Raw genomic sequence first — 26,244 nt, forward strand, 5'->3', positions numbered from 1 at the left:
ATTCTCGCCATCACCCCAAGCCCACCACCCACACGCAACAATGGCTTTCGAGACCGTGACCTCCATCCCCAAGGATGCCGAGTATGACTTCGTCATTGTCGGAGGAGGCACAGCGGGCTGTGTTATTGCCTCGCGACTCACCGAATATCTCCCCAACAAGAAGGTCCTCTTGATTGAGGCCGGCCCAAGCGACTTCATGGACGACCGTGTGCTGCTACTCAAGGACTGGCTCAACCTTCTCGGAGGCGAGCTCGACTACGACTACGGCACCACCGAACAGCCCAACGGCAACTCCCACATCCGACACTCACGTGCAAAGGTCCTCGGTGGCTGCTCATCACACAACACCCTCATCTCCTTCAGGCCGTTTGAGTACGACTGCAAGCGATGGGAAGCCCAGGGCTGCAAGGGCTGGAGCTTCAAGACCTTCATGCGCGTGCTTGACAACCTGCGCAACACCGTTCAGCCTGTCCACGAGAAGCACCGCAACCAGCTCTGCCTCGACTGGATCGACTCGTGCTCAACCGCCATGGACATTCCCGTAATCCACGACTTCAACCACGAAATCAAGACCAAGGGCGCCCTCAAGCCTTCCGTCGGTTTCTTCTCCGTATCATACAACCCCGACGATGGCCGCCGGAGCAGCGCTAGTGTCGCCTACATCCACCCCATCCTCCGCGGCGAGGAGAAGCGCGACAACCTGACTGTTCTCACCAACGCGTGGGTCAGCAAAGTCAACGTCAAGGGCGACAAGGTCACCGGCATTGACCTCGCGCTTCAAAGCGGCGAGAAGTTCACCCTCAACCCCAAGTGCGAGACCATCCTTTGTGCGGGCGCCGTCGACACCCCGCGACTGATGCTCCTCTCCGGCCTCGGTCCCAAGCAACAACTTTCCGACCTCGGCATCCCTGTCGTAAAAGACATCCCCGGTGTTGGTGAGAACTTGCTAGACCACCCCGAGAGCATCATCCTCTGGGAGCTGAACAAGCCCGTACCCGCGAACCAGACCACCATGGACTCTGACGCTGGTATATTCCTGCGCCGCGAGATCCCCAATGCGGCAGGCGGTGACGGCGACATTGCCGACATCATGGCCCATTGCTACCAAATCCCGTTCTGCCTGAACACCGCTCGGTAAGCCCAACAACCCCACATTTCCGCGCTGCAACTAACATGATCACCAGCATGGGTTACGACTCCCCCATCGATGCATTCTGCATGACGCCCAACATCCCCCGTCCCCGCTCCCGCGGCCGCATCTACCTCACCTCCGCCGACCCCACCGTCAAGCCCGCGCTCGACTTCCGCTACTTCACCGACCCCGAGGGCTACGACGCAGCCACCATCGTCGCTGGTCTCAAGGCTGCCCGCGAAATCGCCAAGCAAGCACCTTTCTCCAACTGGATCAAGCGTGAAGTCGCCCCAGGCCCGAAGGTCGTCACCGACGAGGAGCTCTCCGAGTACGGTCGCCGCGTCGCACACACTGTATACCACCCCGCTGGCACAACCAAGATGGGTGACGTAACAAAGGACGAGATGGCCGTTGTGGACCCCGAGTTGAAGATTCGCGGTCTCAAGAGCGTCAGGATTGCGGATGCGGGATGTTTCCCCGAGATGCCCACCATCAACCCCATGTTGACTGTGCTGGGTATCGGTGAGCGCGCTGCCGAGTTGATTGCACAAGAGTGGGGCTGGAAGGGTCTCCAGAAGGAGAGGTTGTAGACGCGCAGCCCAAGAGGGGTGTGTTTGTGGGTAGATATGTGTTGGTAAGATGGTAAGATAGATGTGAGTTGATAACATAATGAGTGACGACTTTGAACGGTCACCCCAATGCGACAATACCCTTTGCAGCAAGTCATTACATATGCATTCGTATGTGTATTAAGTGCATTTGTGAGTAGATTGGAGAGGAGATGGGTGTTTGTGACCGTCTGACTTGATCGTCTTGTCTCTATTGAGCTCGACGTTTCTCCTGTTTGCGCATTCCCGCCCGACCACAAGATTGATCAAAGGGTATGCTATATAGATGCGTAAGCTAGGAGGCACATCTGCGAATGGCTCTATCGTCTGCTAACTTGTACCTATATGAGACTTGGCTGCGCACCCTATTGTTCATGAGAAGATAGATTGTTGCGATGTTTAGCGAGTCCGAACGGCAGATGCACCGTCATCAACAGCGTCATATGGAAAGGATGAATACACCAGAAGGTAAATGATGATTAAGCAATCCTCACGATCGACAAACAACGCGCTGGAAGTAGCAAATAACGTCAATTTCAACTCCGATTTACACTACCCATCCCCATGCCCTACCCATCCTTCTTCACCCCTCTCCATCCATCACCCCCCTCCCCATGCCTACACAGTAAGCGTATAAGTAACACTATCACATTTCCCATTAACAATCTGCCGATCCCCACTCGCCAGCTGTAGCAATCCCCTCCACGTCCCGCCATGCTGCATGTTGAAGCATGCCTGGTTGATGTTGTTGTTCGTCATGAAGTCGAGGCCGCGCGTCACGGCGTCTTTCATGGTTTTGACTTCGGCGGTTGTGTCGCAGTTTTTTCCGGTTGTCGCGGCGTGGTATTGGTAGTTTACGCTGGAGGGGGAGGGGTTAGCGTGGGTGTGGGAGGGAGGCAGGAGGTAGGAGACGTACCCATCAACAGCGCCGGAGATAACACCACAAGTGTTGGCCTCGCTTTGCGCCTTCATGAGATTGGAAACGTAAGTTGCGATTGCGTTAACGTTCAGTGCGACCATGGAGCCTGCGCCCAGAATCGCGATTTGCTCCTCGATGGTGAGGCGTTTGGCGAGGTCGTCGCTGGTTTGAACAGTTAGTAGGGGATGGAGGATGGTTTGAGGAAGGACTTCGTCATCATACCTAGACTGTGTCTCCTCGCTCAACGATGGCAGAGCCTCTCGCTCGGGGAGGGAGATGGCCATGGCGTTGTAGCCGAGGCAGAGGGCGGTTGCGGCGATGGTTGAGAAACGCATGATGGGTAGTGGATTGGGGATGTTGTATTGTAAGAGATGAAAGCACGGTAAAGTAGTTATGGTTGAGTGGTGAGGATGATGCGGTAGAACTGTGTGTCTTGCCCGATATATATACACTCTCACGATGAACCGTTCCGACTGATAAGTTGTCAAGAGTCGAGCACAGATTGACTTGCTGCACGCCTTGAGCCATGATGATCAAGTGCTTGCACGCCTGATGTCAACGGGTCTGGAGAGAAAAGCCTCGCGATACGACCGAAGTGTACTGGATAGAGGCAAGATGCTTGATTGGCAAGCAGGTAGACCGATGCTGTCTTCATCGCATCCTGTGGAAACCGCCGTACAGCCCTGTATGTGTAAGGCGCCCCTCTTGGATCAGCGTCTATACAATATCAATCATGGTGTTGCACTTCGCCGTCTCTTAGGCGTTCCCTCGTTAGCCTGTGCAGCGGTCCGATTAGAGACGTTGAACCCCATCTTTCTGCGGTGTTTCAGTAATCACAGCCCCCGCAAAGTTCCCGCGCTCAAAAATAGCTGCTTTGGGTAGACTATCTACGTCAGCATCGCTCAGGCGTTTCATGTTTAGTCGTCGCGCATAGCCGCACTCGGCTGTGTACCTAAGGCGTACCGGATCGGTCCGTAAAAGAACCCTACGTTTGCACCGACCGACCCTCCGGATCTTGAAACCAAGACAGATCAAGATCGGCATAAGCTTTCATGAGGCGGGCTTATTTCGACTGCAATACTCGATGGTGTCCATGTACCGTACATCAGGCACCCCGCGATCATCTATCTCGGTCCTTTGGTACAGCGTTGCGGCATGGATCCACGTCGCCGTTTATCGAACGTCCTCTCTTAATTTGTGATCAAGGCGGGCAGTGTGTTTGGAGGCCTCATGAAGCTGAGGCCGACGAGGCAGAAAAGGTTGTCGCGGGACTTGGATGTTGACGAAGATGGGAGGTAGAGCGCAGGCGTGATGTAGGTTGTGTTCATTTGAAGATGTATATAAGTAATCGACGCGTCGAAGTGAAGGTTATCAACTCATCACAACAGTTCCTCCCAAGTCACAATACCCAGCCAAAATACCCCTTTTGCTACACCTCCCTTCATCACAATGCGTTTCCAGCTCGCCCACATCTTCTGCCTCCTCGGCGCTGCAGAGTCTCTCGCCATCGGTGCCCCCGAGAAAGAGTACGTCCTCACTCACCCATTCACACACATCATCATTGCAAACCTCTAACACAAAAGCTCCAGCTACGCCCTTCTCGACACCAGAGACATCGCCTCCCCCCTCTCCCCCCGCACCGACATCGAAGTCGCCGCCGGCTTCGTCAGCCAAGGCGCAACCGCCACCCTCGCCATCGTCTCCATCGCCAACTACCTCGCCGTGTACATCAAAGGCCAATCCGACGTCAACAGCTGCTCCGTGATCTCCGGAAATGTCGACGGCGCTGTGTGGCAGTACTACGCGACCACCTCTGGTCCCAAGTGCGACACGACATCTGAGTCGAAGACGATCAGGAATGCGGTGGAGAGGGAGTTGAAGTGGATGCAGGAGAATGGGTATGATGCTGCGTGCTTTAAGATGGACCATGGGGGTACTTGGGAGGGGCATCTCAAGATTGCGCTCAATGGGAAGCCGATTGCTAGTGACACGCAGTGCAACTCGGCGAAGTTTGTCAATCTTTAGATGTGTGGTATAGTGGGGTTGGGTGACATGGGGTCTTGTACGAGCGATCTCGTTCTAGGCGCATGACGCAGTGTTAGCAGGCTTCATCATATATTGTCATGTATACATTTGCATCGCATGCTTCTTCGTCTATTCACCACCGTCTCTCATAAGTCTTCATCATCATCAAACTCAAACACTCGCGTGAGGCCATCGTCTTCATATTCGGCCTCTCGCTCCTCGATCTCTTCCGGTCCTCCCGCCGCGAATTCCTGCTCTCCTTCCTGTTCACCTCTTTCTTCCCGCATATCCACAGGTCCCCTACCCTCAAAGTTCAGCGTGCCGTCCATCTCATGCGTAGCCAGCACGTACCCCCCTTCCTCATCCACTCCTCCGGTGAACACCTGTCCGTCCCGTTCCCGTCTCCTCCTGTCCCTCCTTCTCTGCTCAGCCTGTCTCCTCCTTCTATCCTCGTCTTCCTTCCCTTGAACCCACCTCCTCATCGGCCGAGGAAGCTCATTCGGCATGACGCCTGTTCTCTCCATGCCCCAGGCGGTGAAAGATAGGGCCGCGCGGTTGGTGGAGGAAAGAGTTGCTGCGCCGATACTCCATGATGCGCGGCCGAGGCCCGAGGATGCGATGGCGCTGGCAAAGGAGAGGGTTGCAGTGGAGACCTCGGACAGCGCGGCGCTGGTGTCGTGAAGTGCGGCGGGCCAGGTGCCGGGGAAGGGTGTGGCTGTTGGGAGGGATGCCGTGGCAGAGGAAGGAAGATCTTCCCAGCTCGATGAAGAAGACGAGGAAGCGGATGCGGCCTGAGAGGGGGTTCCGTCTTCGTCGGCACCGATGTACGACTCAGCGGCGGTGCTGGTGCGGATATTGGCCGGACGAGCTCGTGGCTCTGGTTCCGCTTGCGCCTCTTCAAAATGGCGCTGTTGTGAAGCGCTTAGTGCTGATAGCATGGGCGCATCTTCAAACCCGTCGTGAGCGCTGTAGTATTGTGATGTATGTGAGGAGGCCTCGCGTTGTTGGCGGCCTCTCGGAGCGCTATCGCCCTTTCCGGAAGGGTCGTTGCTGCCTACAGCTTTGCGTGGGCGCCCGATCTTGTCAACCATCTTGGATGTTGAGGTATACAATAAGTGCTGTGACTACTCTAAGTAGTGTAATATTATTATAAGGTTGCTGACTACAGTTGCGCGATAATATACCAACGGAACGCGAAGATGGTGCGCGGAGTGTACAGAGGAGGTGGGTGACTGCACTTCGTATCGTGGTGGACGAGGTGGTGGTTGCCGTATGTGGTGAATGCGAGAACTTCCACGCACAATTCAATCGGGGTAGGGAAGTGCGAACGCCTGCGCCAACGTCACTGCCTTACCGTGATGGCGACCCGCGAGAAGATGGAGGAAGAGAGCTGGAGGGCGAACGATCCATATGCGCATTGCCACGAAAACATTAGGGTTTTCCGAACTGAATTTCGGACCATGGTTTCGCGACTAGAGAGCTAGTAGATGATTTGATTATACATGCCTGTGGTAGGTCAATATACTGAAGCTGCGTGCGCAGCACGAAGTCATGCGCTAAGCGAACCATAGATGCGCTTCTTGAATACGAAGGTACAGCGGCAGGTTTGCTAATGCGGTTGCGGGTTTGAACACCAAACACGGTTTCATCGATGTGAATGTCACAACACGTGACTGCGCGCCCCGTCACCTAGCTGCCCCACCCAGCGCCAAAATCAAGAATGTTTTCGCAATGAATTATTCGGATACGCGATTCGGAATAGAGTTGCGACATATTCATTGCTTCAGGCGTCGCTTGCGCCGACATCGCGCTTTACATTGTGCTTGCGACCCATGACCACATAGTGAATACCTGCCTCTAGGCAATCACAACATCATTTCGATATAAGTCCGCAGTACCCCGCCCGCGAGAAAACCTCGCGACAGCTCAGACCATCACTGTTTATATACCACCCGCTTCCCGCATTCCACGCATTATCACAGCCGCTCGCATTCCAAAGCACACTCTCTACCAAGCTTCTTCATCAATATCCACATACGTCACACTCTTTCACATCCATTCTGACGATGTCTTCCACTCCTTCCAGCAACCAGCAGGCCGCGCTCAAGATGCGCCCCGTCACCGGTAAGCACCTCCGCGCTCGCGTCTCTGTGCGTCTTTCCGTATACTGACTTGTCGCACAGGAGCTTTCTTGCTCAAGCAGAGTCCTCACCATCTCTCGCATGACATCAAGGACATCCTCGAGAAGCATGGCGTCAAGCTCTCCCCCGGCTGTTCCCAAGAGCTCACCCGGTACCTCAACGACAAGCTCGAGGCGTACCCCATCCCTTTCGACCCCAAGCGTCCCAACCTCCAGGCGGATCTCGACAACAGTGCTCGTCTTCGCGATAGGCGGGCTCAGCTCAAGGACCAGAGCGCGACTTCGGAATCACCCGTGAGGATGCTTCGTCGATCGAATCCCGACACCTTCTCGCGGTTCGGCAAGCCTCGCAACATCAACGAGTCATTCATGGACGTTCCGTGGAACGAGCCAGTCTCGCCATCCGTGTTGCAACCGCCGATGCCCATCAGCGTGAACTCGATGTTTCAGGGCTGGCCTCTGAAAGAGAAGTCAGTCGCAGCTGTGAAGACGCCGGTCAAGGTCGAGAAAGAGCAGTCTGTACAGGCCGAGATCCAGAACCCCGTTAAGTTCGCGAAAGAGCCTGCCGTCAAGGTCGAGATCGATCGACCCATTGAGACTAAGATCGGATCGGCCAACACCATGAAGCCGACCTCATTCAATCGAGGGCGCGCTGACGACTACCTCGATATCGCGACAGAAGAGCTTGCCGAGCGCGCGCCCCTGGAGGTCGATCCCAAGCCTGCGCCTGGTCCCGCCATCAAGACCGAAAAGGCCACGACCACGAGCGCTAAGCGCACCCTCAACGCTTTCGAAGAGATGGAGCCCGGCGCCGTCTCCTTCACTGCCGACAACCTCGGCGCTGTCAAGAGGACCCGCCCTGCTGTCACGCAGGTACCTTCCTCCACACCCGCTATCAAGGCCGAGGACGCCACCTCCGGCTTCCAGAGCTCCATCGGCTCTTCCAACTCTTCGGGCTTCCAGTCTTCGGTTGCAAGTGTCAAAAACGAGTTTCAAGAAACGCCCGACACCACGTACTTTGGTGAGTCGCAGCAGACTCTGGGCCAGTCGCAGAGCCCTTCCAGCCAGACACAAGGTTTCCCGAACTCTTTCTCCCGCAGTCTCTTCGGCAGCCAGTCCTTCCTGAGCCCTCCCGGTTCAGCGACCTCACAGTCGTCCGGACGTGTCGAGATCAACCCGCGTCGCTCTGCTCGACTATCTCATGCTAAGGCGACTGCTGCCGGATCGTCCGCCCCGTCGCCTTCCGCCCCTTCAGCTCCTCCAGCTCCGTCTCCCACGCCATTTTCCGCCTCCTCTCTTGGTGTGAAGCGTCGTCGCTCCGCCAGCCTCACCGACGAAGTAGAGCAAGTGGAGCGCCAGGGTCGCAACAAGAAGTTCGTGACCAAGGAGGTGGTCGCAAAACAGCGCGAGGCTCGCCATAATGAAGACGCAAAGGATCAAAAGCGCAGTAGCGCCCAGCGTCGCGCCTCGGTTCTTCGTCGTCGCCCGATCTAGAGAGCGCAATTGTTCAGGCTATCTTCAACAGTCGCCGGGCTGATCTTCCAAGGAATACACCAGACCAGCGGTGGTCAACATACCTACACCGCGAGTTCAACAACCAATAACTCACATGCATTGAAGTCCAAGAGGCTTCCATCGCTCACCATGTCTCTACTGGGTCAGCACGACCTATTTTCCGATCGAAAGCCAAAAGAGCTTCCTTCGTCGATGACCGCGCCCAATGCGCGCGTCTATCCAAGCTATCCCGACATCCACTCCGGCCGATCATGTCAAAGAACATCGACGGCCGTCATCCAAGGTGGTCAAGATCCCAGAGAGACTTCACCACCCAGTCAGCCAGGTGCAAGCTCAAAGAGCTCACCTCCACTACCCCATCGCTGCGCCCAGAGAGGCGCGTCCATCGGGGTCATACCTACTAATTAGGCTCAGTTGAATCCGTCCAGAGAGACTTGACAGCTGACGGCCGCCGGTTGAGCTGGTGCAAAGTCCAGAGCGACTTCACCACCCAGTCGACCAGGTGCAAGCTCAAAGAGCTCACCTCTACCACCTCGTCGCCGCGCCCAGAGAGGCGCGCCCATCGGGACCATACCTACTGTATTGGCTCAGCTGAATCCGTCCATAGAGACTTGACAGCTGACGACCGAGATGAGTTCAAGACCCATAGAGGCTTGGACCGCCGGTCGGGATGAGCGCAAGTCCAAAGGTCTTGACGACTCATCGGCCATCCACCACCAAGATACTTGGTGGATACTAGCTGGAGAGGTTTGGGGCACAGAAGTGTTTCCATCATCCAGCTGCGATGGGATCAATGCCACAAGAGTGGCTTGGCTCATCTGCCACCCTCTTACTAACCCTCATCGTCGGGCGGTTTTGAGTCGACTGGAACCTCACAGGACTCTCATCGCCGTCGCACTGAGCGCAAGTCAAAATGGCTTGCCCTACAGTACTTTCATCTCTTTTCTGTATCTGGCGCCGTGTTCAAGCGTTCTTCTGTTCTGCTATTGCCGCTCAGCTGCATATCTTTGCTTTAATCATCTTTTTCTTCTTTCCTGCGATCGGCACGAAGACATCTTATTGGTATTCTTGCATGTATTCTCAGAAGTGATAGTATAATAAAGGTTCAAGATTCACAAAGACAGCCAACGTGCGTCGATGCGAATGTGATGTGGTGACTTCGGCTCTCCGCCCGCGTATCCCCACCTCCGCATGCAGGTCAGATTAAAGTTTAGCGCACCAATACGCGGTCAGCATCGCGACCGACTGCATGCACAACGGCATTCATCATTTATGGTTTTACGCCCTGGCAGAAGTCGCACAGCATTGTTCCGTCTTACATTGCTTAAAGCGCATACCCCGCCGCTTTTACCTCAGCACAATGCAACTCCACTTTCGCCTCCCTACGGCCTTCGGCGCGCTCTTCAGCCTTGCTTCTTCCTTCACAATGTCCACTTCAACACCCAACTCCACCGATACATCCCCGGTCACGCGCATAGCGACATTCCGGTTCCTACCCAACGTCACCGCGGAGCAAAAAGGCGATCGCGCATCCGCCTTTCTCGCGCTTTACGCTGAGCATCCGGAGCTGCTGATCGAAGGACCAAAAGGAGGAAGACCGCTGAATACGCCATTGAACCTGACAAACGTGAAGAGGGAGAGTGTATGGGATTTGGGGTTCGTTGTAGTCTTCAAGGTATGGAGTGGATGGTGACGCAAGCGAGACGCAAGTGCTGACGATGAGTAGGACGAAGCCGCGAGACAGGTGTTTGACAAAGATCCCACGCATGATAAATTGAAAGTATGTGACATTTCCGTCGTCGCAGAAGTGTTGAAGCTGACATCGCCGCAGAATGAGACGGACCCGTTGCTCGAGCAGGTATTTGTGTATGACTTCGTCGCGCAGCCGAATTTGGGGTGGTGATGGCGGCGGGGATGACAGAATTAGTCTCGCATGGCTGAATCGTGTGTCGCAATTTGCGAAATGCACACCATCAGCCCTTAACGAATGGACAATCTCTAACGTTATGTGTGCTCGTGGTGGTGCTCCCGTTTGCTCTGACGTATTCCCGTTTCTGGCGCTAGCGCATCGTACCTGCCTGGATGTAAACAAATCGAAATTTGCCTCGCTCGCACTGGACCATATCCGATTCTGAATTCGAAGCGCTCAATATCCAGAATATGGCGAAATCCTACCTCGAGCCTCTGCTCGCTTTCTCCGGTCATGCGTTCGCCGACGCGCGCTTGAAGCTCGTGCAAAGTCTCAGCGACGATGAACTCCGTACTCTACTCCAGGACGGCTTGAAGCGCTGCACCACCCGCAAAACACTTGAGCAATTGAGCAACAGAATGCTTCATCACATCGACGCAGAACAGAGCGCGACGTCCGAGTTGACTGCCACAAAAAACAGTAAGAAGCTGAAGACTGAGTGAGAATCGCTTACTGATCAATGGTTACACAGGCCTTCAGCATCCTATACGACCTCAACATACACCCACTCGCGACGCGCACGATCCCGCAAGATCTGGCACATCATCGCAGAGAATCCAACCCAAAAGGAAGGCTGCGGAAAACGCAGATCACTTCGACGTCCGACTTCACAAAGTGGCCGCGCTGAGCGCGGCCAATGACGGTATCAAAGGAGAAGAAGAAGATGACGATGAAGACTGGGAGGGTACGACCGCGAAACATGGCCACGACCTACAAGATGAGACCCCCGCAGACGCCAGCGCCGACATCAATGTCATCGACATACGCCCCACAACCTTCACTGTACCAAAGATGAGGATAGGTGCATGGGTTATCGACATTTTTGGGAAGGAGGAATGGCGGCCCCTTGGCGACCTTGGATTGGGTGGCAGTATCCATGCAAGATTCCTGACGGACTTTGCTTTCAACCGACCCAAGCGTGCGGCATATGGAGCGATGGCTAGGAACGCAGCACGCTATAAAACCGAGGGTAAATGCGTCAACATCGCCATCTGGCAGAGGGGGTGTGCTCACTCTGCTTTCGAGAAGGCTCATGGAAACGAGCATAGGGCTTGCGACACCTGCATTCGCACAAAGCGCCTATGTGTACGAGTCGTAGCTGATGGTTCCGGTACAAAGCTCTGCGTCTTCCCGCTACCTGAAGTGCTCCGTGAAGGCAAGACGCTGAATTCCATTGCTGTTTGGGTCATGGGAGGATAATGGCGAAGAGGCAGGCGGCGAGACAGAAAATGAGCAGGTATGCTTGAGTCTACATTAGTCTCGAAACGGAAGGCATGAAAATCCTGACGCGACATAGACTCTTATTCGTTTGTTTTGATCGGGCGGTCAAGTAGGGTGTTCGGGGCTTTTCTGCTGCGGAAAAGGAGTGAGACGGCGGAGCGGTAGATTACCCGTGTAATCAACAATAATAATATCATCTGCTGTTTGATGGTGTGCGTTCTCACAGCTATTGGCCTTACTGACGATCATCTAAGCCCTTTGTTGATGCGTGATTTCGCCCTTAACATTGTTGTGAAGTGGCCGCGAGATAAAATCGTGTGTGAAGGATGCTGGGCACGATGCAGATTCGCAAACCTTTGGTGTTCGCTGGTCCAAGCTTCAGACGATGCGCTAGTCCTTAGCTCCGCCGGGGAATGCCGCCCGGCGTCATCAACAAACATCCGGTGCCGGCTACTCACCTCGCACCACAGCAACACTAACGTGTGCGCATCTACACGATGACGAGCTCGTATCTGAAGGCGCTACTTAAACTGTCCGGTGATGAAGATTTCGCCGATGCGCGCATGAGGCTCATTGATGGCCTGAACTGGGAAGAGCTGGAAATCGTTGCCGTCGAAGGGATAACCGGATGTACCAACAGAAAGGTACGAGAGCGATTGGTCTGCGCGATGCTCAACATTCTCAAAGAGAATCCGAATATCGAGCCAATGACAGTTCCAAAGACTGGTAAACATGCAATTATGGACATACGAGGCGCCGGCTGATATGTATCACCACAGAATCTCTGGGGTTTGTCCCCATCGCACCTCGGATAGACGCGACACAAGTAAAAGCAGCAACCCCTTCGGTGGCCAAGCGAAAGCGCGCTATTCAGGACACAAATAGCGAGCGACAGGAACCTGCTAGTAAGGCATTCAAAAATGAACCGATTGGTGGCTCATCGTTGGACACCATCGACTTACGTGATGACGAGAACGATGACAAGAACGAGGACGATTACGAGAGTGACATGTGGGAAGCGGATAACGTCATACATCCATACGACTATCGCCCCGCGATACTTCCGACAGTCATCGATCTAGAAGATTCTGTTAAAGATGAAGAAGAAAGCAATACAGTAGCGCCAGAAATGGTGCTGTACGCGGACCAAAATCCTGCGACGGACGTGAACTTCGTTACGTTTCCCGCAGCCTCAGCAACCGATCCAAATCCCAGACTCAGGATAGGCGTATGGGCTCCAAACAGCTTTGGAGGTGGCGCCTGGCTACCTCTTGATGACCTATCAATTGGTGACGGTAGGGTTATCCACGCAATATTCAATCGAGTCTACATGTCGCATCCTAAAATATCGACAATGTATCGGTCAATAGTGAGGGATGCAGAACGCTTCATGCAGAGGGGAATGTGCGTCTGCCACTGGCTGTACAGCGGCACAGGCGCATCAAAGTACACTTCAGCCGAAGGAGACAAGGACAGGGCTTGTGACCATTGCAATGGCCGGATGCGTCTATGTGTCAGAGTCATTCTGGACACCATGGGGCCCAAGCTGTGTATATTTCCATTGCACGATAAGTTTCGCGCAGGCCAGACTTCAATCTCGCTCGGCGCATATGTCAGACTTAACGGAGTCCTCTTCAGATTTGGGGAGAAGTATGCACGGGGAACATGGGGTATCTCGAGCTTCTCTACCTCCCAATGAGTAGTCACATGCGGCACATCGAGCGTCTCACGATGCCTATCGAGGAGCGAGAGAAAAGAGCAGCGCGGTAGAAATGAGCCACATCGGGAAGATTTACGAGCAGCTACGAAACGTCCATCCAGCGTTCAGGCCGAAGCAATCACCCGCCATGGGCTTCCGAACACACCATCCAATTCTCATCAACGAATCAACCTTCACCTTCTCTATCATCTCGACACTGCCCCCACGAAGTCTCACAATCCGAATTGTGAAAGACTAAGGTCCACCAAGAAGATCGAGAGTATCGTTCAAGCTTTTTCCAGAGAAGATACCAAAGTCTTGCTCGCACACCGTCCCTTCTTCCGGCATACTTCCGTTCACGAAATATGCAGCGGTTGCGGTAATGGCACAGGTCCCGGGGCTGTACATAACCGTGTGCTACCAATGTCGTTAGCGATGTTCTCTCCCGAATACGTTACACCCGTCCATGAAGCCAAGCCCGTCCATGAAGCCAAGAAATGCTCTTCAACTTACCCCGAGACCATTGTGTTGAAGCACAACACTTCCTTCGAGCGTCTTATTCGCCGCATAAGCCCCAGAAATCGGAGTGCGGACGTCATACGGCGAACCGATTAGCAACACGGGGTTCCTCGTCGTCGCCTTGAAGTCGCCCTCGTACCGTTCTTTTGCCTGAACCTTCCACAGCGAGCACATGATATACGCGCCGATAACGTAATCGCTGTTCCAATCACCCAATTCCGTTATGTGCTGGACGCGTTGCTCGACATCGGCAAGCTCGTCGGCACGAAACATGGCGTCGGAGCAACGGACGAGCTGCGTGTTATCTGCATTGATCGCTGCATCCTGTATGATGAAGGAGCGGTCGATCAAATACTGGGTGTGGTTGTATTCGGGGGTATCGCGTATCATGATGCTGTTGAGATAGCCAGCCAAGTAAGGTCCGGATGTCAGACCCATGCGCAGAGCCGTATCACTGGCCTCGGCGATCTTCTCGTAGGTCACGATATCGGTTGTGACGTTCGGGCCCATGACAATTGGCTCGCGCTTGGCTTTTTTGGTGAGGCTTTGGATCTGTTCGTACAGTGCGGAGGACGAGAGGTTGGGGCGAAAGAGGGAACAGGAGGGCCCAGCGTGGATACACTGTTCTGTGAACTGTCTCAGAGCAATAGGCGCGGAAGTAGCTGGGCCAGTCTCCCTGGTCGTTGGTCAGCTTGTATCGTAGTCATTTCTGGGAAGACACCAACCATCCTTGTTGGTACTCGAGCGGGTGTAAAACCCCGTCCAGCATCATTCGCTCGACCTTATCGGGAAACATGGCAGCTAGTACCTGGCCGAGATACGTGCCATATGATATCCCTAGAGTCTATTAGCCCCTCCTTCCGTATGTCAGACATCATCTTCAACTCACCCCAATACCGGAGAAGACCATCCTCGCCCTCCACAGTCAGAGCATCAACAACCTTCATGAAGTCTCTGGCAACGAACGCCGTGCTCATCAGTGACCCATTCACTGCCTCGTTCTGGAAACAGCGCGCCGCGTACTGCTTGGTGTAGGACCAAATAGCACCCAACGCGACATCAGAAGAGTTGGTCCTCGTGGGTGTTCGCAAGGCTGCAACCATCCGTTCCATCTCGTCGTTGTAACAGTCTACGGGCATTGTCGTACCAGTTCCTCTTGGGTCAGGACCAATGATATCGTATTGGCCGCCTGTCATGCTGCACGAGAAGAGCTGTTAGTCCTTGGACGCAGCATCTACACAGCAAGGAGCAACTTACGCAAGAACATAACGAGCCTGCTGCAGAAGCCAATCTGTTGCGGGCAATCCGGGGCCTCCCCAGTTTGTCAACACACTCCCTAGCCTGGGCTCTCTGGTCGCTTTGACTTTCAGGATGTTGAGGGTGAGGGTGTTGTTGTTCGAATGGGGCAGCGTATAGTCAAGAGGTACAGCCAGCTTTCCGAGATAGGTGTCGGGTCTGCCCAGAACGGTGGACGCATCTGTCCAGTTGATCGCGATTTTCTCGGAATCCTCGGAGCATTCGGTATATTCAAAAGATGATTGTGACGCCGTCGCAGCGATGTTGAGGCATGCGATTAACGCGAGGCAAAGGGTCGTCCTTGAAGACATTTCGGTACAGTGGTTGTGACGGCCTGTCGATGGTATAGAGATGCTTCCCTAGAGTCTGGTACACTATATATACTTTTACTAAATCTTGCTTTCCCACCTGGTCAGCCTTGCAGACGCAACAGGAGAGGACGAGGCGTCCTTCGCGCAGTGCTAGTTGTGGGGGCCGCATCAGAATCAAGCGCTCGTCAAAGCCGGACGTGATCAACGGAGCCACAATGACATCGAATTCGTGAACACTATCGTTAGCAAGAACTGCTAGGCGAAAATAGCCAGCCAGAACCGAAGTAGAGCGCAGTCGTGGCTAATTTGATTCGCGCATACATTATGAGGCATATGCTGCGCACTTATACCGAAACGGACTGCGATATGGCCAAGCTTTCTTCCTAGTTAATGCTCGCTGTTGAAAGTCTCGCTGTTTTGGGGTAGCCTCAAACACCGCCTGCTATCAGCGCTAACCCTGTTAGGAAGTCAGAAGGGCCAAGACGAACAGCCACGAATGAGGAGAAGCAATGGCGGCGATGGCATCCTAGGATTGGCATTGGCCAGCACTAGGTCGCGCTTCATTCCCTTGAATGCAGTCAGCTCAGCTCGCTACTTTACTGCCAAACCGCGACAAGTGCCCATGCACTTCGGCATCTCGGTGACCCATCGAATGTGGCGATTCCGGTTCTGGGAAGCACTGAAGTTTGCAATAGTCGATGATTCATTCAAACTAGATTCAGGGCTGGCCTAAGCAGTCAACGAAACCATGCTTCAGTCTGCCGATGCATAAACTTCAGGGCCGCATCGATTCGCCATGTGGATCAGCATACACCCGCTGGTACAAGAGTTGTAAACCTGCAAATCGATCTCATTAGCCATCTCTCTGGAAACGTCCGGCATGAAATACTTACGGCTCATCAAAGCACTCATTCCAACCGGGTTTCTGCCGCCGCCAGTATCGTCGGAGCACTTCCCGCGCCTTCAAAGGGCTGTTGCTGCCAAGAAGGCGGGCATGACCCTCCAAGTGCCGTTCGATCCAGATCTGAGTGCTTTGCTGAACGTGATAGCCTGCTTCTACGCCAAGCACACAAAGTGGAAATGTGGATATCTTCTTGAGCTGCTTCAAGGGCGTGGCAGGCTTCAGATCTTTGAGTAGACGATCGCGATGTCGCATTCGCATGCGATCCATCTCTGTGTTGCTGGGAATAATGTCAACAGCTTGCAAGGACATTATGCAGTAGAGTGCGCTTGCAGACTGCCAAATCGATGCGATCAGCTGCCAGTCATCTTCTTGATCTCTGGACTGCGCCCATTCTCTTGGGGAGAAGGATTCGATGCGGGAAAGAATGCTTCGTGAATCTTCAGCGTACTGATGCGGATCCACAACGGGTGTGAGGCTGAGCTGTTGACGCAGGCGGTTGATGCGGATTATCTCAATGAAGAGTGTCGACGGACACAGTGTGTAAGGGAGGATAAGGCTATACACCTTCTTCACTTCCTCGATATGCTGTTCGAGTGGCTCAGTGATACTAATCTGATGCGACGCTGGACCAAGACTGTTCGAAAAGGTTACGATGCTGCACGGTGTCAGCCACATTCGTCGCAATCGTTGTGTTATACCAACAGCACGAAGATCACTAGCGCTGATGTCATGTGAGGTACTGTGCGTCGTAGTGATCCAAACCCGCCACGCATGACTATCAGTCGCTTCATACCATCTGCATGCGATCTCCAATCGACATCTGTAGAGCTATGTACCTAAGAGAACAATCAGCCTTTTGGACCCGCACGTGTCAAATTTGTAAGAGTGTACCTCCATTGCCAGGAACATAAGAATGCTGGCGATTGTTTGATCACTGCTGCGGGTGTTCCTCCTCGCCACATTCTCATTCAGAGCGCGGATAGCAAGGCCTCGATAATGGTATATCTTGAGGCGATTTTCCGCAATGACAGCACGGTCTTTGCCCAGCGGTAACGAGGTCAAGTAGTAGTTAAGACTCAGGCAGACAGCCGTATAGTGCATTGCCGGAGCCAGTATATGCAACGCCCATACTGGGAAATGAACCACTGCTGGATTGGGTGCTAGGCAGTCCGTCTCTTGGATATCCGGATAGATCCTAGTGTTGACTATCGGAATTAGTACAGATATTCAGCTTAGCTTTGCGCACATACAGTAATTGATAGCTTGTACCACATCGTGTGTCTCATCCGACAAGAAATCGTAAGATGGAAGTCTGTTCATCTCCATGATCTGCAGCAGTCTCTGTATCTTTGCAAGAGGCCTCTGATTCGACTGCAGAAGTAGTGCGGCTTCCCAGTGCTGGCCTCTTTCTACTACTTCCTTGATCTGGTCTTTGTTGCCAATGCACATGATGCGTTCGCCCACCCCACAGCCCGCCCCGGCCTCTGCAGCTAGTAGCTCAACGGGGTCGACCGGCTTCTCGACTCCAGAATAGCGCCACCATGCCGGCTTGTCTTCTTGCACCAATTTGATGGCAGATTGGCTCTTGGATAGTTCGACCTCTTCCGGGGTAAGCTGGAGCTCTTCGGAGACCAGCCACGAGCACCCTCCTTGTCCGAGGATCTCTTGTAGACTTGCGGCTCTAGATATCCCAGGGCCAGCAGAGGGTCCATTTGAAATGACGGGTGCGATTCTCTCGGAGTTTGCCGTTCTGACTGCGGGTGTTGGTGCCCGGCTTTCCTTCTTCTTCTTCTTCTTCTTCGGACGAAGCGTCACGTGTCCCGGTTCCACCCATTGCAGCGGTTTCTGATCGTTATACCCTGGGCATTCCTTACCCGTCTTGGTACATTTCCTACATTGCGGCAGAGTGCGATCGCACACCAGGCGGCGTTTGAAGCACTCCCAACATTGACGGGCCGCTATGCTGTCACTGGTCCTAGCGTCCTGCATGACGTCATCCACGTTCAGCGGATCTGTATCTCGCGCGATATGATCTCGAATCGACTCGATTTTGACTTAGTAGGTGTCTGGACGGTCGATGCAAACTCTTCGACATCTTGTTAGTCGTATGTAAGCGCTCGATGCGGGCGGGGCTTGGGCACTGTCAGCAGCCAGATGCTTGGCCAAGTTCCTGCCCAAATACAGACGATCTAGGAGCAGCAGCCACCACGACCTCAAGTGCTACTACACCACACTAGATTGTTCACGCCACGCTCAAGAAGGCTGTCGCATTTGCTTTCGGGGTCGTTTTCCAAACCGATCTCGGCGGTTCGACACCGCCTTCTAGCACGTAATACAATGCCGCGGATGATGTGTCACGTGCTCACGTGTCCGCTTAGTCCCGGTGCAGTTGCATGGCGGTTACACAGCATTCGGACAAACATGTCGCGAAACGGAGACGAACGCTAACAACTTCTCTGTTCACCATACTCGCAGCCTGGGCGGTTCTGAGATCTGATCACGCCAACTCTCTTCCACTGACGCCTTCGCGGGGTCATCACTTATCTCTTGTCTAACCTCGAGACATCCCAGGAAGCACGTTGGCGTAGCGCTGTGTCGCAAACAACAACAACAGCACAACTGATCTCTTCCCTCTATCTCCACCCACCATGTCGTACTACGATAGCGATCTCAAAGCCATACTCGCGCGGTTCCACAACCATGAAGACAACGATACGCGCAAGGACATGCTCAAGAAACTCAGCAACAATCAGCTTTCGCGTGTTGTTATCCAAGGTGTGAAGTCCGAGTTCGAAAGAGAAGGATTAGAGGAAATTGCGTTAGTCATGCTAGGTGTCATATCAAGGGATTCGCGCTCGGAGCTCGCGCATGATATACAGGGCAAGAACGAAGTCGCGGTGAAGCATGAAGCAGCCGATGAAGATGGTGAGGTCGTGATCAAGATGGAAGAAGAGTCAGACGACGACAACGGGGTCACCATGATGAGATTCAAACGTAAGACAATGTGATTATCCTCAGGCTACCGTAATCTTTACTGATGTAGGCCTTAAAGTAGATGACAGCGAGCTTGCTCAAACCCTGGGCTCGTCAACGACAGCATCAGTGTCAGCCAATTCGAACGCCAAACGGAGCCGAGAAGCGCAAAAACGCCCCGATACTTTAGAGGAACGGCCAACGTGTGCAGGGGGAAGTCAACCAGTATCCAGAGGTTTTATGCCCAAATTCCGCCCTCATAGTCCCGGTCAGCTCAGCTACTTGGAGAGGGCGCGCACTAGAGGTGCTACGCGAGGTTCAATGCACGAATTTCACCCTCGTGGTCCTGGTCAGGCCGCCTACTTGGAGAGGAGTAGCATTAGATATGCTGCTCAGGCCCGCCGTCTCTTCCCAGAAAGGCCTCGCTGGCGTGTATGAAGCTGCTATCCGGCCGTTGACATGGGATTCTGGCAACCAGACCTCAAGATTGATTTCAAATACGAGAAGCCCGACCTCAAGGGGCCTATCCCCAGGCTGCGATAGCTAGTAGAGGAGGGACGGATACGGCGCTTACGATGAGTTCGCTGATGAACATCGGTCTTACACCGTGTTTTGATTCTCTCTGCCTCATTTAATAGTGTTCGCTTTCTACCACCTGGGCAATGCGTGCGCGTTACCTCGTCCGTTTGCACTTTCCCAATCCGCGCGTCACCACCGCTAGCTCCGCTGCGTCGCGGCGCGCAGTCCGCCGCAACACCACTCTTTCCTTCACCTTCCACCCTACATCGCCTTCCCCTCAGAATTACTCGCCATGTTGACCGTCGATTCCTACCTCAAGGCCTTGCTCGCGCTTTCCGGAAACGAGCAGCTTGCCACACCCCGCCAACATCTGCTCCAAGGCATCAATGACGAAGACCTTTCGGAACTACTCAAGAAGGCCGTGGCAAGAGAGTTTGCGCGCGGTGGCTTGGAAGACATCGTTTCGGTCATTCTGGACGTCATCGCACGGGACCCGGATTCAGTCAACGGTGACGGTAGCAGTGTCGCTCGCGCGACAGCTAGCGTCAAGATTGAGCAAGATCAAGGAAACGGTGCTCAGCAGCAATGTGAGTAGCCTGAAGCAGGTCGCGAAGTAGTTTACTGACAATACCCTAGCTGAGAACGACATCATGGTGATGAGCGATCAACCAGCATCAGGTCGACCAGCATCAGACCGACCAGCAACACCAGCCACGTCGGTATCAAGCAAGCGAGAACCTCCACTATCTCCCGGCTCTGTCATCAGCAAACGTTCCAGGGTCAATGCTCCTACCGTAGTCGCCACGCAAGCTGGTGCCTCCGCCAAAATGATAAGCCTTCGAGACTGTGAGAAGGAGCAGATGATAGACAACAAGATCGTTCCGCCCATCAAGATCGCAGTCTGGCAAGTCTACTACGTTGGCTTTGCATTTCACTACAATGAGTATAAGGGCCTCGACCCGGCCACCCTATTCAGCTCAAAGTTTGCTGAAGATTACCTTTCCACCGATCTTCATATATTAGAGTGGGGTAAGTTTCTCAGACTACGAGAAAAGGGAGCTATCACCAAACTTTGTGTTAACGATACTGTTATTATAAGAGCGCTTCGGCCCTATACAATTAAATATGTTAAATTTATTCTAAAATATAATTTATTACTTAATTCTAGTTTCTATGCTAAGTAATATTACCTTTTATATACTAGTTCTTACTATCTTAAGTAGACAGCCTAAGCAGCTTAAACTCTATACTATATTAGAACTTACAGACTATAAAGTATAAAAATAATATTAGTTCTTATATATTATTTATTATTACTATAGAAGCTAATCTAGCCTATAAAAGTAGTCTTTACTAAAGTAAGTACGTAGGCGTATTATTAAAGGTAAAAAAGCAGGCCTTATATAGCTAATCTCTTAGCTAGAAAAAAGGCTTTAGCTACTAAAGTTATCTTTATATAAGTAGTAAGTAGTATATTTAATAAATAAGTATTATATATACTTATCTAAGTACTTAGAAAGAGTAAGTATAACTTTATATTTTATATTCTTTAAGCTAAAGGTAATAGGCAAAGTTACTAATAAATACTAAGTATTCTTATAATAAGCTTACTAGTAAGATATAAAGTTATAAAGTAGACTAGGCAAGCGTAAATATTAAAGTAAATAATTATAAAAATAATTACTATTATAAAAGAAAAAGATATAAGTAGTATAATTATATATATATTATAAAAGTAATAAAGATACTATAGTACGCTTTATATACTTCTCTTTTTAACTTATTACTATATATATAAAATTTAAAGCCTATAGTTTAGTATTACTATCTTATAGTACTATAATAACTTAGAGATAACTTAGAGATAATAAGCTAACTATACCTCCTGCATTTTATATAACTTATACGCAAGAAGATACTCTACAAAGAGAGAAGTATCGCATCTCCAAGAACCTTATTATGAGAGCGAAGCAGCCCGGTGTACGAACAGGACACTTCAACGAGGCCTGCGATCGGTGCATTAGGACCAAGCGCTTGTGCGCTCGGCTACAGCGAATAGAGAAAGTGATCAAGCTTGTCTTTTTGCCCTTACCTCATGAATATCGCCAAAGGGCAATGATAAACTCGTTGGACTATTGGGTGCGTTCTTGAGCACTCTTGACGGGTGAGTTTGTCACACGGCTACGAAGAAATCGATTAAAGCAGGTCATACACGGAGAGGATGACGGTTTCCAGATGTCGGCTAGACGTATACAAAGACTTCTTCATTGTAGTTCGAAGATGGAAAAGTCGACGTAGTCTTCTGAGATAAATTTTAGTCGATGGCTGTGGAAATACAATCCTTGATCAACACGTTCCTTCGTACATCGAGCAGTTGAGGAGAATAAGTGAACAATGCAGAAGCGTCTCATACCTTTCCGTCACCGTAGATAACGTGTTTATCCTGAAAGCCTCATATCAGAATCGATGCGCAGGTAAAGGTGCGCTCGTCGCCGTGTCACTCACCGACTAGACTAGCGCCGCGTTCAGACTCACCTCCACCTTGTATTCTCTCGCCAGCTTCTTCCCCATCTCCCACACTCTTTACCTCCACAAACTCCCGCCAACCCCATTCAATCCACCAAATCGCCATGTCAACAGTCCAAAACTACCACGACGCGCTCTTGGCCCTATCGGGCAACCCTGCCCTCGCAGCTGCAAGAAGTGGTCTTCTCGTAGGCATGAGCGGCGAAGAACTCATCGACGTGATCACCTGCGGACTCAAGACTGGCGTTTCCAGAGAAAGCCTCAATACCATTGCGACACAGTTGTTTGAAGAAATTGCAGCGACTCAAGCAGGCGGTGGGGTAGCACCGGTGGAAGACAAGGATGGCGGCGACGTCGCTGATGACAGCGACGATGTTGTCCGCAACAAAGGCCGGACTCCTCGCAGGCGTGCAAAACGCGGAGGCAAAGGTGAGTGCGAGTGCGATCAGTCGCGATATGACGGCTAACGGCTAGACAGATTCGCGATCCGCGCGACTTCCACAGTCACAGCCAGCGCAGACCCCAACAGCGAGAGCAACTCCATCATTGATTGTGAAACTGAAGAGAAGAGGAGGCAATCTTGCGCGAGCAGGGAAGAGGACAAGAGCCGTAAGCCCGGAGTCAGAGACAGAGGAAGAAGACCAGGTCCAGACACAGATTTCAGATGAGGAGGGGGAGGCGGAAATCATCGTCGGTGATGTAACAGAAGGAGATGCCAACACCGCCGGGGACACCAACAGCGATACCGATGCCACCCCCGATGAAATCAGAGTGACACCCTGGACAGAAATCCAAGAGGAATCGGTCATGCTCGATCTAAGCCTCACCGACAGCGAAGATGGGCGCAGCAGCGACGAAGACTATACCGAAGAGTTCGCTGATACAGAGCTAACTTGCGGAGGCATTCGGGACAGACCTTCAGCTACATCCGAAAGTCTTTTCCTGCCTGAAATCGACGTACTTTTCCGGGTACCCACCGCAGAAGGCTTCGAGTTCAACGAAATGGACGAATTTCCAATCGCATTCGTCAAAGAAATGACCCGTAAGTTCAACCACGACTTCCTGAGGAAGTCGAAGCACAGGACACAATATCGAAAAATGATGAAAGAAGTGAACGATGCGGACACATGTGTATATCGTCTACTCAACGCACCTCACCCGCCCGAACCAGAGGAACCTAAACCAGCGCTGGTTCCGTATTCCGAGGCTTGCCCCTGTTGCTACGAGGAGAAGAGGCTGTGCGCTAGATTCATAAGATCCGACGAGCTTGAGCCCAGGCTGGTGGTTTATCCGTTGGGGACGGCATGGATAAATGGCGGGGACTGGCGGTCTATGGGATTCTGGATACGCTATTGACTGGGTTTGGCTCGATGGACATTTGTCGAGCTGCGAGGCGCAAGAGAGATCAGGATGAAAAGAGACGTCAGAATGCCATAGAGGACACTGAATGATCATAGAAGCCTTGCCCTTTCATCTAGGCATACCAGCTAGTATCCTCATACCCTCATCATTCATCACACATGCTCATCGTACACCCCCCTCCTCCACCAACCTACCCTCTGCCACCAAATCTACACCTTTCTCCTAACCAACCCCCTAAAAAAATCAAAGCTATTCCCATCACTCTGCACCTGCACGACCCTCCCCGTCCCCCGTCCATCCACCTCCCTAACCTCCTCCGCCAGCAACAACCCCCAATCCCTTGTAATCCCCTTGATCCTCGCCTTCACCGCACCACCACCACCACCGTTATACCCACCCGCCCCACCACCACCACCCTCCACACTCTCCAATGTCACCAACTGATCCGTATGCAACCAATTCGCATAATAAAACTCCTCCATCTCCCTCGTAAACCCACTCTGCGTAAACGTACTGTACAGCGTCTCAAAATGCGCAAGTATACTCGCCAGCAACTTCTCCGGGGTGAAATCCTTCAACGGCGGCGTACACCCCTTGGCCAATTGATTTAGACTCGTAGTCGGTAACGCGTTACTCAGGTTCAATCCGATACCCGTGACGACATCGTAGGTAGAACCAGAATAACTGCTATTCACCAGAATGCCTCCGATTTTAACAACGGGGTTGTTGGACGAGCCGGGGAGTTGCGCGTAGATATCGTTTGGCCATTTTAGTTTTACGGGGATTTTTTCGTAGCCGGGTGCGTAGTTCTGAATCCCCTGTACAATAGCCAGCGCAGCAAGATATTGCACAAACACCACGGGCGCGCTCTGACTCAACGTGAAGGAATGGTGCAGCACAGTACTAAACATAAGTGCGCCCGGCGGCGCGATCCAAACGTTGTTTCCGCGGCCGCGCCCCGCAATTTGCGTGGTTGCTGTTATGGTGAAGCCGTTCGGTAGGCTGCGGAGGAGGGACGGGTTCTTCTCGAGGAGCGTGTTGGTGGATGTTACGACGTCGGCGTAGATGAGGTGTTTGCCGAAGGAGGCGGCGGGGTTGCGGAGCTTGGTGTGGTAGTGGTGGAGGTTTGCGTAGAAGGATTCGTGGTGGAAGGGGGTTTCTTCGGGTGATGGGAGGGCTTTCGAGTGGGGGGTTATGACTTTGATGATTTTCTCGTAGGAGACGATTTGGTCGGGGAGCGTGGTGGATGTGTAGGTGATGCAGTCTTGTATCTCTTCTTCGGGGGTCTTGGGCTTCTTATCCTTTGGGTCTTTCTCTTGGGCTTGTTCTTCAACATCTTCCTTACTACTGCTCGTAACAGAAGCAAGAGTAGGCAGCTTCTCCGACACAGCGCTCACAGCCCTCTTCAACTCCTTGACGCTCCACGCACTCCCCTCTTTCTCAATGCGAAACACATCGTTCTCGCCCTTGATGTACTCATCCCCATCGACTACAGTGATGATCTCACGCCACGTAGCGACGAGGTAAGCAACGTCTGATATGTTATGAGCGGTGAGATGCAGACGGGAAAGGGACGGTACCGCTTGTTCCTGCTCGTTGACCTGCAGCCCAAGTTTGCGAAGGATCAAGCGCATAAAGTCAAGTCGAGTAGCATCTGTAGCGGCGATGTCGCTGATGACGGTGGCATACGAAGGTAAGCTGGGGATCTTGCTTAGGTTCTGGGGCGCGAATCTGAGGTGTGTTAGCAACAACGCTTCAGACGATTGAGAGAGACTTACTCAGGATGCGGCCCAGTAACAACAGCATGTCCCTCACCCACCTTCCGATACACAACGGCCGCCTTCCCCTCCCCACTCTCAACATGCAGATCCTCCGTATAACTAGCCAAAACTTGCACCCCCCTACTCTCCAACTTCCCCGCATCAACAAAAACACCCCCACCATTATAATAGCTCCTAAACACATCCCCAACCCCCTCATCCACCCCCTCAAAAGCACCCTTCTCAATCTTAATCTCCGCCGCCCTGGCCCCAGCTTCACTCGCATACTTGAACCCCTCAAACGCCAGTCCCCTACACGTCCCAGGAAAGAACCCCAATTCCCTCTCTCCTTCAACAGCCATTTTGGGGTCGTTGACTTCGAATTCACATCTATTGCTACCGTAGTATCCTCCGGCGCAGAAACCAAGGTAGGAACCACCGGCTTTTACATACCGACTAATCCGGCGGTTGCCTTCGCCGTTGAGCGTGCGGCAGTAGCCTAGATCGGCGCCGCCGGGGAAGACGAGGAGGGCGCATGTGCTGAACCAGGGTTCTTTGATGAGGGTGTCGCCTTTTACGGGGATGACAGCGTAAGATGGGGATAGGAGGCGCCGTAGAGTGTAGAGACAGTGGCGGACGGACTCTGTGGTGCTGCCGTTGCCTAGGCTGGCTTAGTAATCTTGGTGGGGGTATGTGGAAGTTTGAAAAGGCGTACCGGAGTATACCAGCACATTCATCTTTTTGCTCGCCATGATGTTGGCGGTATTGGTATGCGATGTGCAAATCGTATGCTGACTGACTGTTGGTGACGTTTGGTAGTAGTGCGGACCGAGTTTGGCCGACCGT

General features: G+C 52.7%; 14 protein-coding genes across 14 annotated transcripts; 9 read left to right on the forward strand and 5 right to left on the reverse strand.

Moving 5' to 3' along the window:
• Positions 1-40: 40 nt before the first annotated feature.
• Positions 41-1,722, forward strand: J4E79_009978 (uncharacterized protein; the record flags this gene model as incomplete). Its single annotated transcript, XM_049358818.1, has 2 exons — positions 41-1,134; positions 1,185-1,722. 2 exons carry the CDS (start codon positions 41-43, stop codon positions 1,720-1,722), a joined length of 1,632 nt encoding a protein of 543 aa, XP_049206551.1.
• Positions 1,723-2,358: 636 nt separating this feature from the next.
• On the reverse strand, positions 2,359-2,994 carry J4E79_009979 (uncharacterized protein; the record flags this gene model as incomplete). Its single annotated transcript, XM_049358819.1, has 2 exons — positions 2,359-2,599; positions 2,657-2,994. 2 exons carry the CDS (start codon positions 2,992-2,994, stop codon positions 2,359-2,361), a joined length of 579 nt encoding a protein of 192 aa, XP_049206552.1.
• A 1,114-nt stretch (positions 2,995-4,108) lies between these two features.
• Positions 4,109-4,684, forward strand: J4E79_009980 (uncharacterized protein; the record flags this gene model as incomplete). The annotated part of the gene is made up of 2 exons (XM_049358820.1): positions 4,109-4,185; positions 4,249-4,684. 2 exons carry the CDS (start codon positions 4,109-4,111, stop codon positions 4,682-4,684), a joined length of 513 nt encoding a protein of 170 aa, XP_049206553.1.
• Positions 4,685-4,830: 146 nt separating this feature from the next.
• On the reverse strand, positions 4,831-5,775 carry J4E79_009981 (uncharacterized protein; the record flags this gene model as incomplete). Its single annotated transcript, XM_049358821.1, has 1 exon — positions 4,831-5,775. One exon carries the CDS (start codon positions 5,773-5,775, stop codon positions 4,831-4,833), a length of 945 nt encoding a protein of 314 aa, XP_049206554.1.
• Positions 5,776-6,750: 975 nt separating this feature from the next.
• Positions 6,751-8,318, forward strand: J4E79_009982 (uncharacterized protein; the record flags this gene model as incomplete). Its single annotated transcript, XM_049358822.1, has 2 exons — positions 6,751-6,808; positions 6,868-8,318. The coding sequence occupies 2 exons, from the start codon at positions 6,751-6,753 to the stop codon at positions 8,316-8,318; spliced, it is 1,509 nt and encodes a 502-aa protein (XP_049206555.1).
• Positions 8,319-9,765: 1,447 nt separating this feature from the next.
• Positions 9,766-10,242, forward strand: J4E79_009983 (uncharacterized protein; the record flags this gene model as incomplete). Its single annotated transcript, XM_049358823.1, has 3 exons — positions 9,766-10,014; positions 10,066-10,119; positions 10,171-10,242. The coding sequence occupies 3 exons, from the start codon at positions 9,766-9,768 to the stop codon at positions 10,240-10,242; spliced, it is 375 nt and encodes a 124-aa protein (XP_049206556.1).
• A 257-nt stretch (positions 10,243-10,499) lies between these two features.
• J4E79_009984 (uncharacterized protein) lies at positions 10,500-11,508 on the forward strand (the record flags this gene model as incomplete). Its single annotated transcript, XM_049358824.1, has 2 exons — positions 10,500-10,728; positions 10,781-11,508. 2 exons carry the CDS (start codon positions 10,500-10,502, stop codon positions 11,506-11,508), a joined length of 957 nt encoding a protein of 318 aa, XP_049206557.1.
• Positions 11,509-12,026: 518 nt separating this feature from the next.
• On the forward strand, positions 12,027-12,755 carry J4E79_009985 (uncharacterized protein; the record flags this gene model as incomplete). Its single annotated transcript, XM_049358825.1, has 3 exons — positions 12,027-12,255; positions 12,309-12,694; positions 12,720-12,755. The coding sequence occupies 3 exons, from the start codon at positions 12,027-12,029 to the stop codon at positions 12,753-12,755; spliced, it is 651 nt and encodes a 216-aa protein (XP_049206558.1).
• Positions 12,756-13,732: 977 nt separating this feature from the next.
• Positions 13,733-15,354, reverse strand: J4E79_009986 (uncharacterized protein; the record flags this gene model as incomplete). The annotated part of the gene is made up of 4 exons (XM_049358826.1): positions 13,733-14,423; positions 14,473-14,584; positions 14,637-14,944; positions 15,005-15,354. The coding sequence occupies 4 exons, from the start codon at positions 15,352-15,354 to the stop codon at positions 13,733-13,735; spliced, it is 1,461 nt and encodes a 486-aa protein (XP_049206559.1).
• An 889-nt stretch (positions 15,355-16,243) lies between these two features.
• On the reverse strand, positions 16,244-18,092 carry J4E79_009987 (uncharacterized protein; the record flags this gene model as incomplete). Its single annotated transcript, XM_049358827.1, has 4 exons — positions 16,244-16,870; positions 17,150-17,388; positions 17,509-18,012; positions 18,074-18,092. The coding sequence occupies 4 exons, from the start codon at positions 18,090-18,092 to the stop codon at positions 16,244-16,246; spliced, it is 1,389 nt and encodes a 462-aa protein (XP_049206560.1).
• Positions 18,093-18,906: 814 nt separating this feature from the next.
• On the forward strand, positions 18,907-19,774 carry J4E79_009988 (uncharacterized protein; the record flags this gene model as incomplete). The annotated part of the gene is made up of 2 exons (XM_049358828.1): positions 18,907-19,252; positions 19,710-19,774. The coding sequence occupies 2 exons, from the start codon at positions 18,907-18,909 to the stop codon at positions 19,772-19,774; spliced, it is 411 nt and encodes a 136-aa protein (XP_049206561.1).
• Positions 19,775-20,042: 268 nt separating this feature from the next.
• Positions 20,043-21,409, forward strand: J4E79_009989 (uncharacterized protein; the record flags this gene model as incomplete). The annotated part of the gene is made up of 3 exons (XM_049358829.1): positions 20,043-20,337; positions 20,387-20,779; positions 21,393-21,409. 3 exons carry the CDS (start codon positions 20,043-20,045, stop codon positions 21,407-21,409), a joined length of 705 nt encoding a protein of 234 aa, XP_049206562.1.
• A 971-nt stretch (positions 21,410-22,380) lies between these two features.
• J4E79_009990 (uncharacterized protein) lies at positions 22,381-23,523 on the forward strand (the record flags this gene model as incomplete). Its single annotated transcript, XM_049358830.1, is given in 4 exon segments — positions 22,381-22,705; positions 22,787-22,885; positions 22,902-23,318; positions 23,504-23,523. 4 exon segments carry the CDS (start codon positions 22,381-22,383, stop codon positions 23,521-23,523), a joined length of 861 nt encoding a protein of 286 aa, XP_049206563.1.
• Positions 23,524-23,847: 324 nt separating this feature from the next.
• Positions 23,848-26,150, reverse strand: J4E79_009991 (uncharacterized protein; the record flags this gene model as incomplete). Its single annotated transcript, XM_049358831.1, has 3 exons — positions 23,848-25,369; positions 25,417-26,059; positions 26,114-26,150. The coding sequence occupies 3 exons, from the start codon at positions 26,148-26,150 to the stop codon at positions 23,848-23,850; spliced, it is 2,202 nt and encodes a 733-aa protein (XP_049206564.1).
• Between the last annotated feature and the right edge of the window lie 94 nt (positions 26,151-26,244).

This window comes from Alternaria viburni (assembly GCF_023758015.1).
Source record: "Alternaria viburni strain BMP 2772 chromosome Unknown scaffold_28, whole genome shotgun sequence".
In the NCBI taxonomy this organism is placed as follows: domain Eukaryota; kingdom Fungi; phylum Ascomycota; class Dothideomycetes; order Pleosporales; family Pleosporaceae; genus Alternaria; species Alternaria viburni.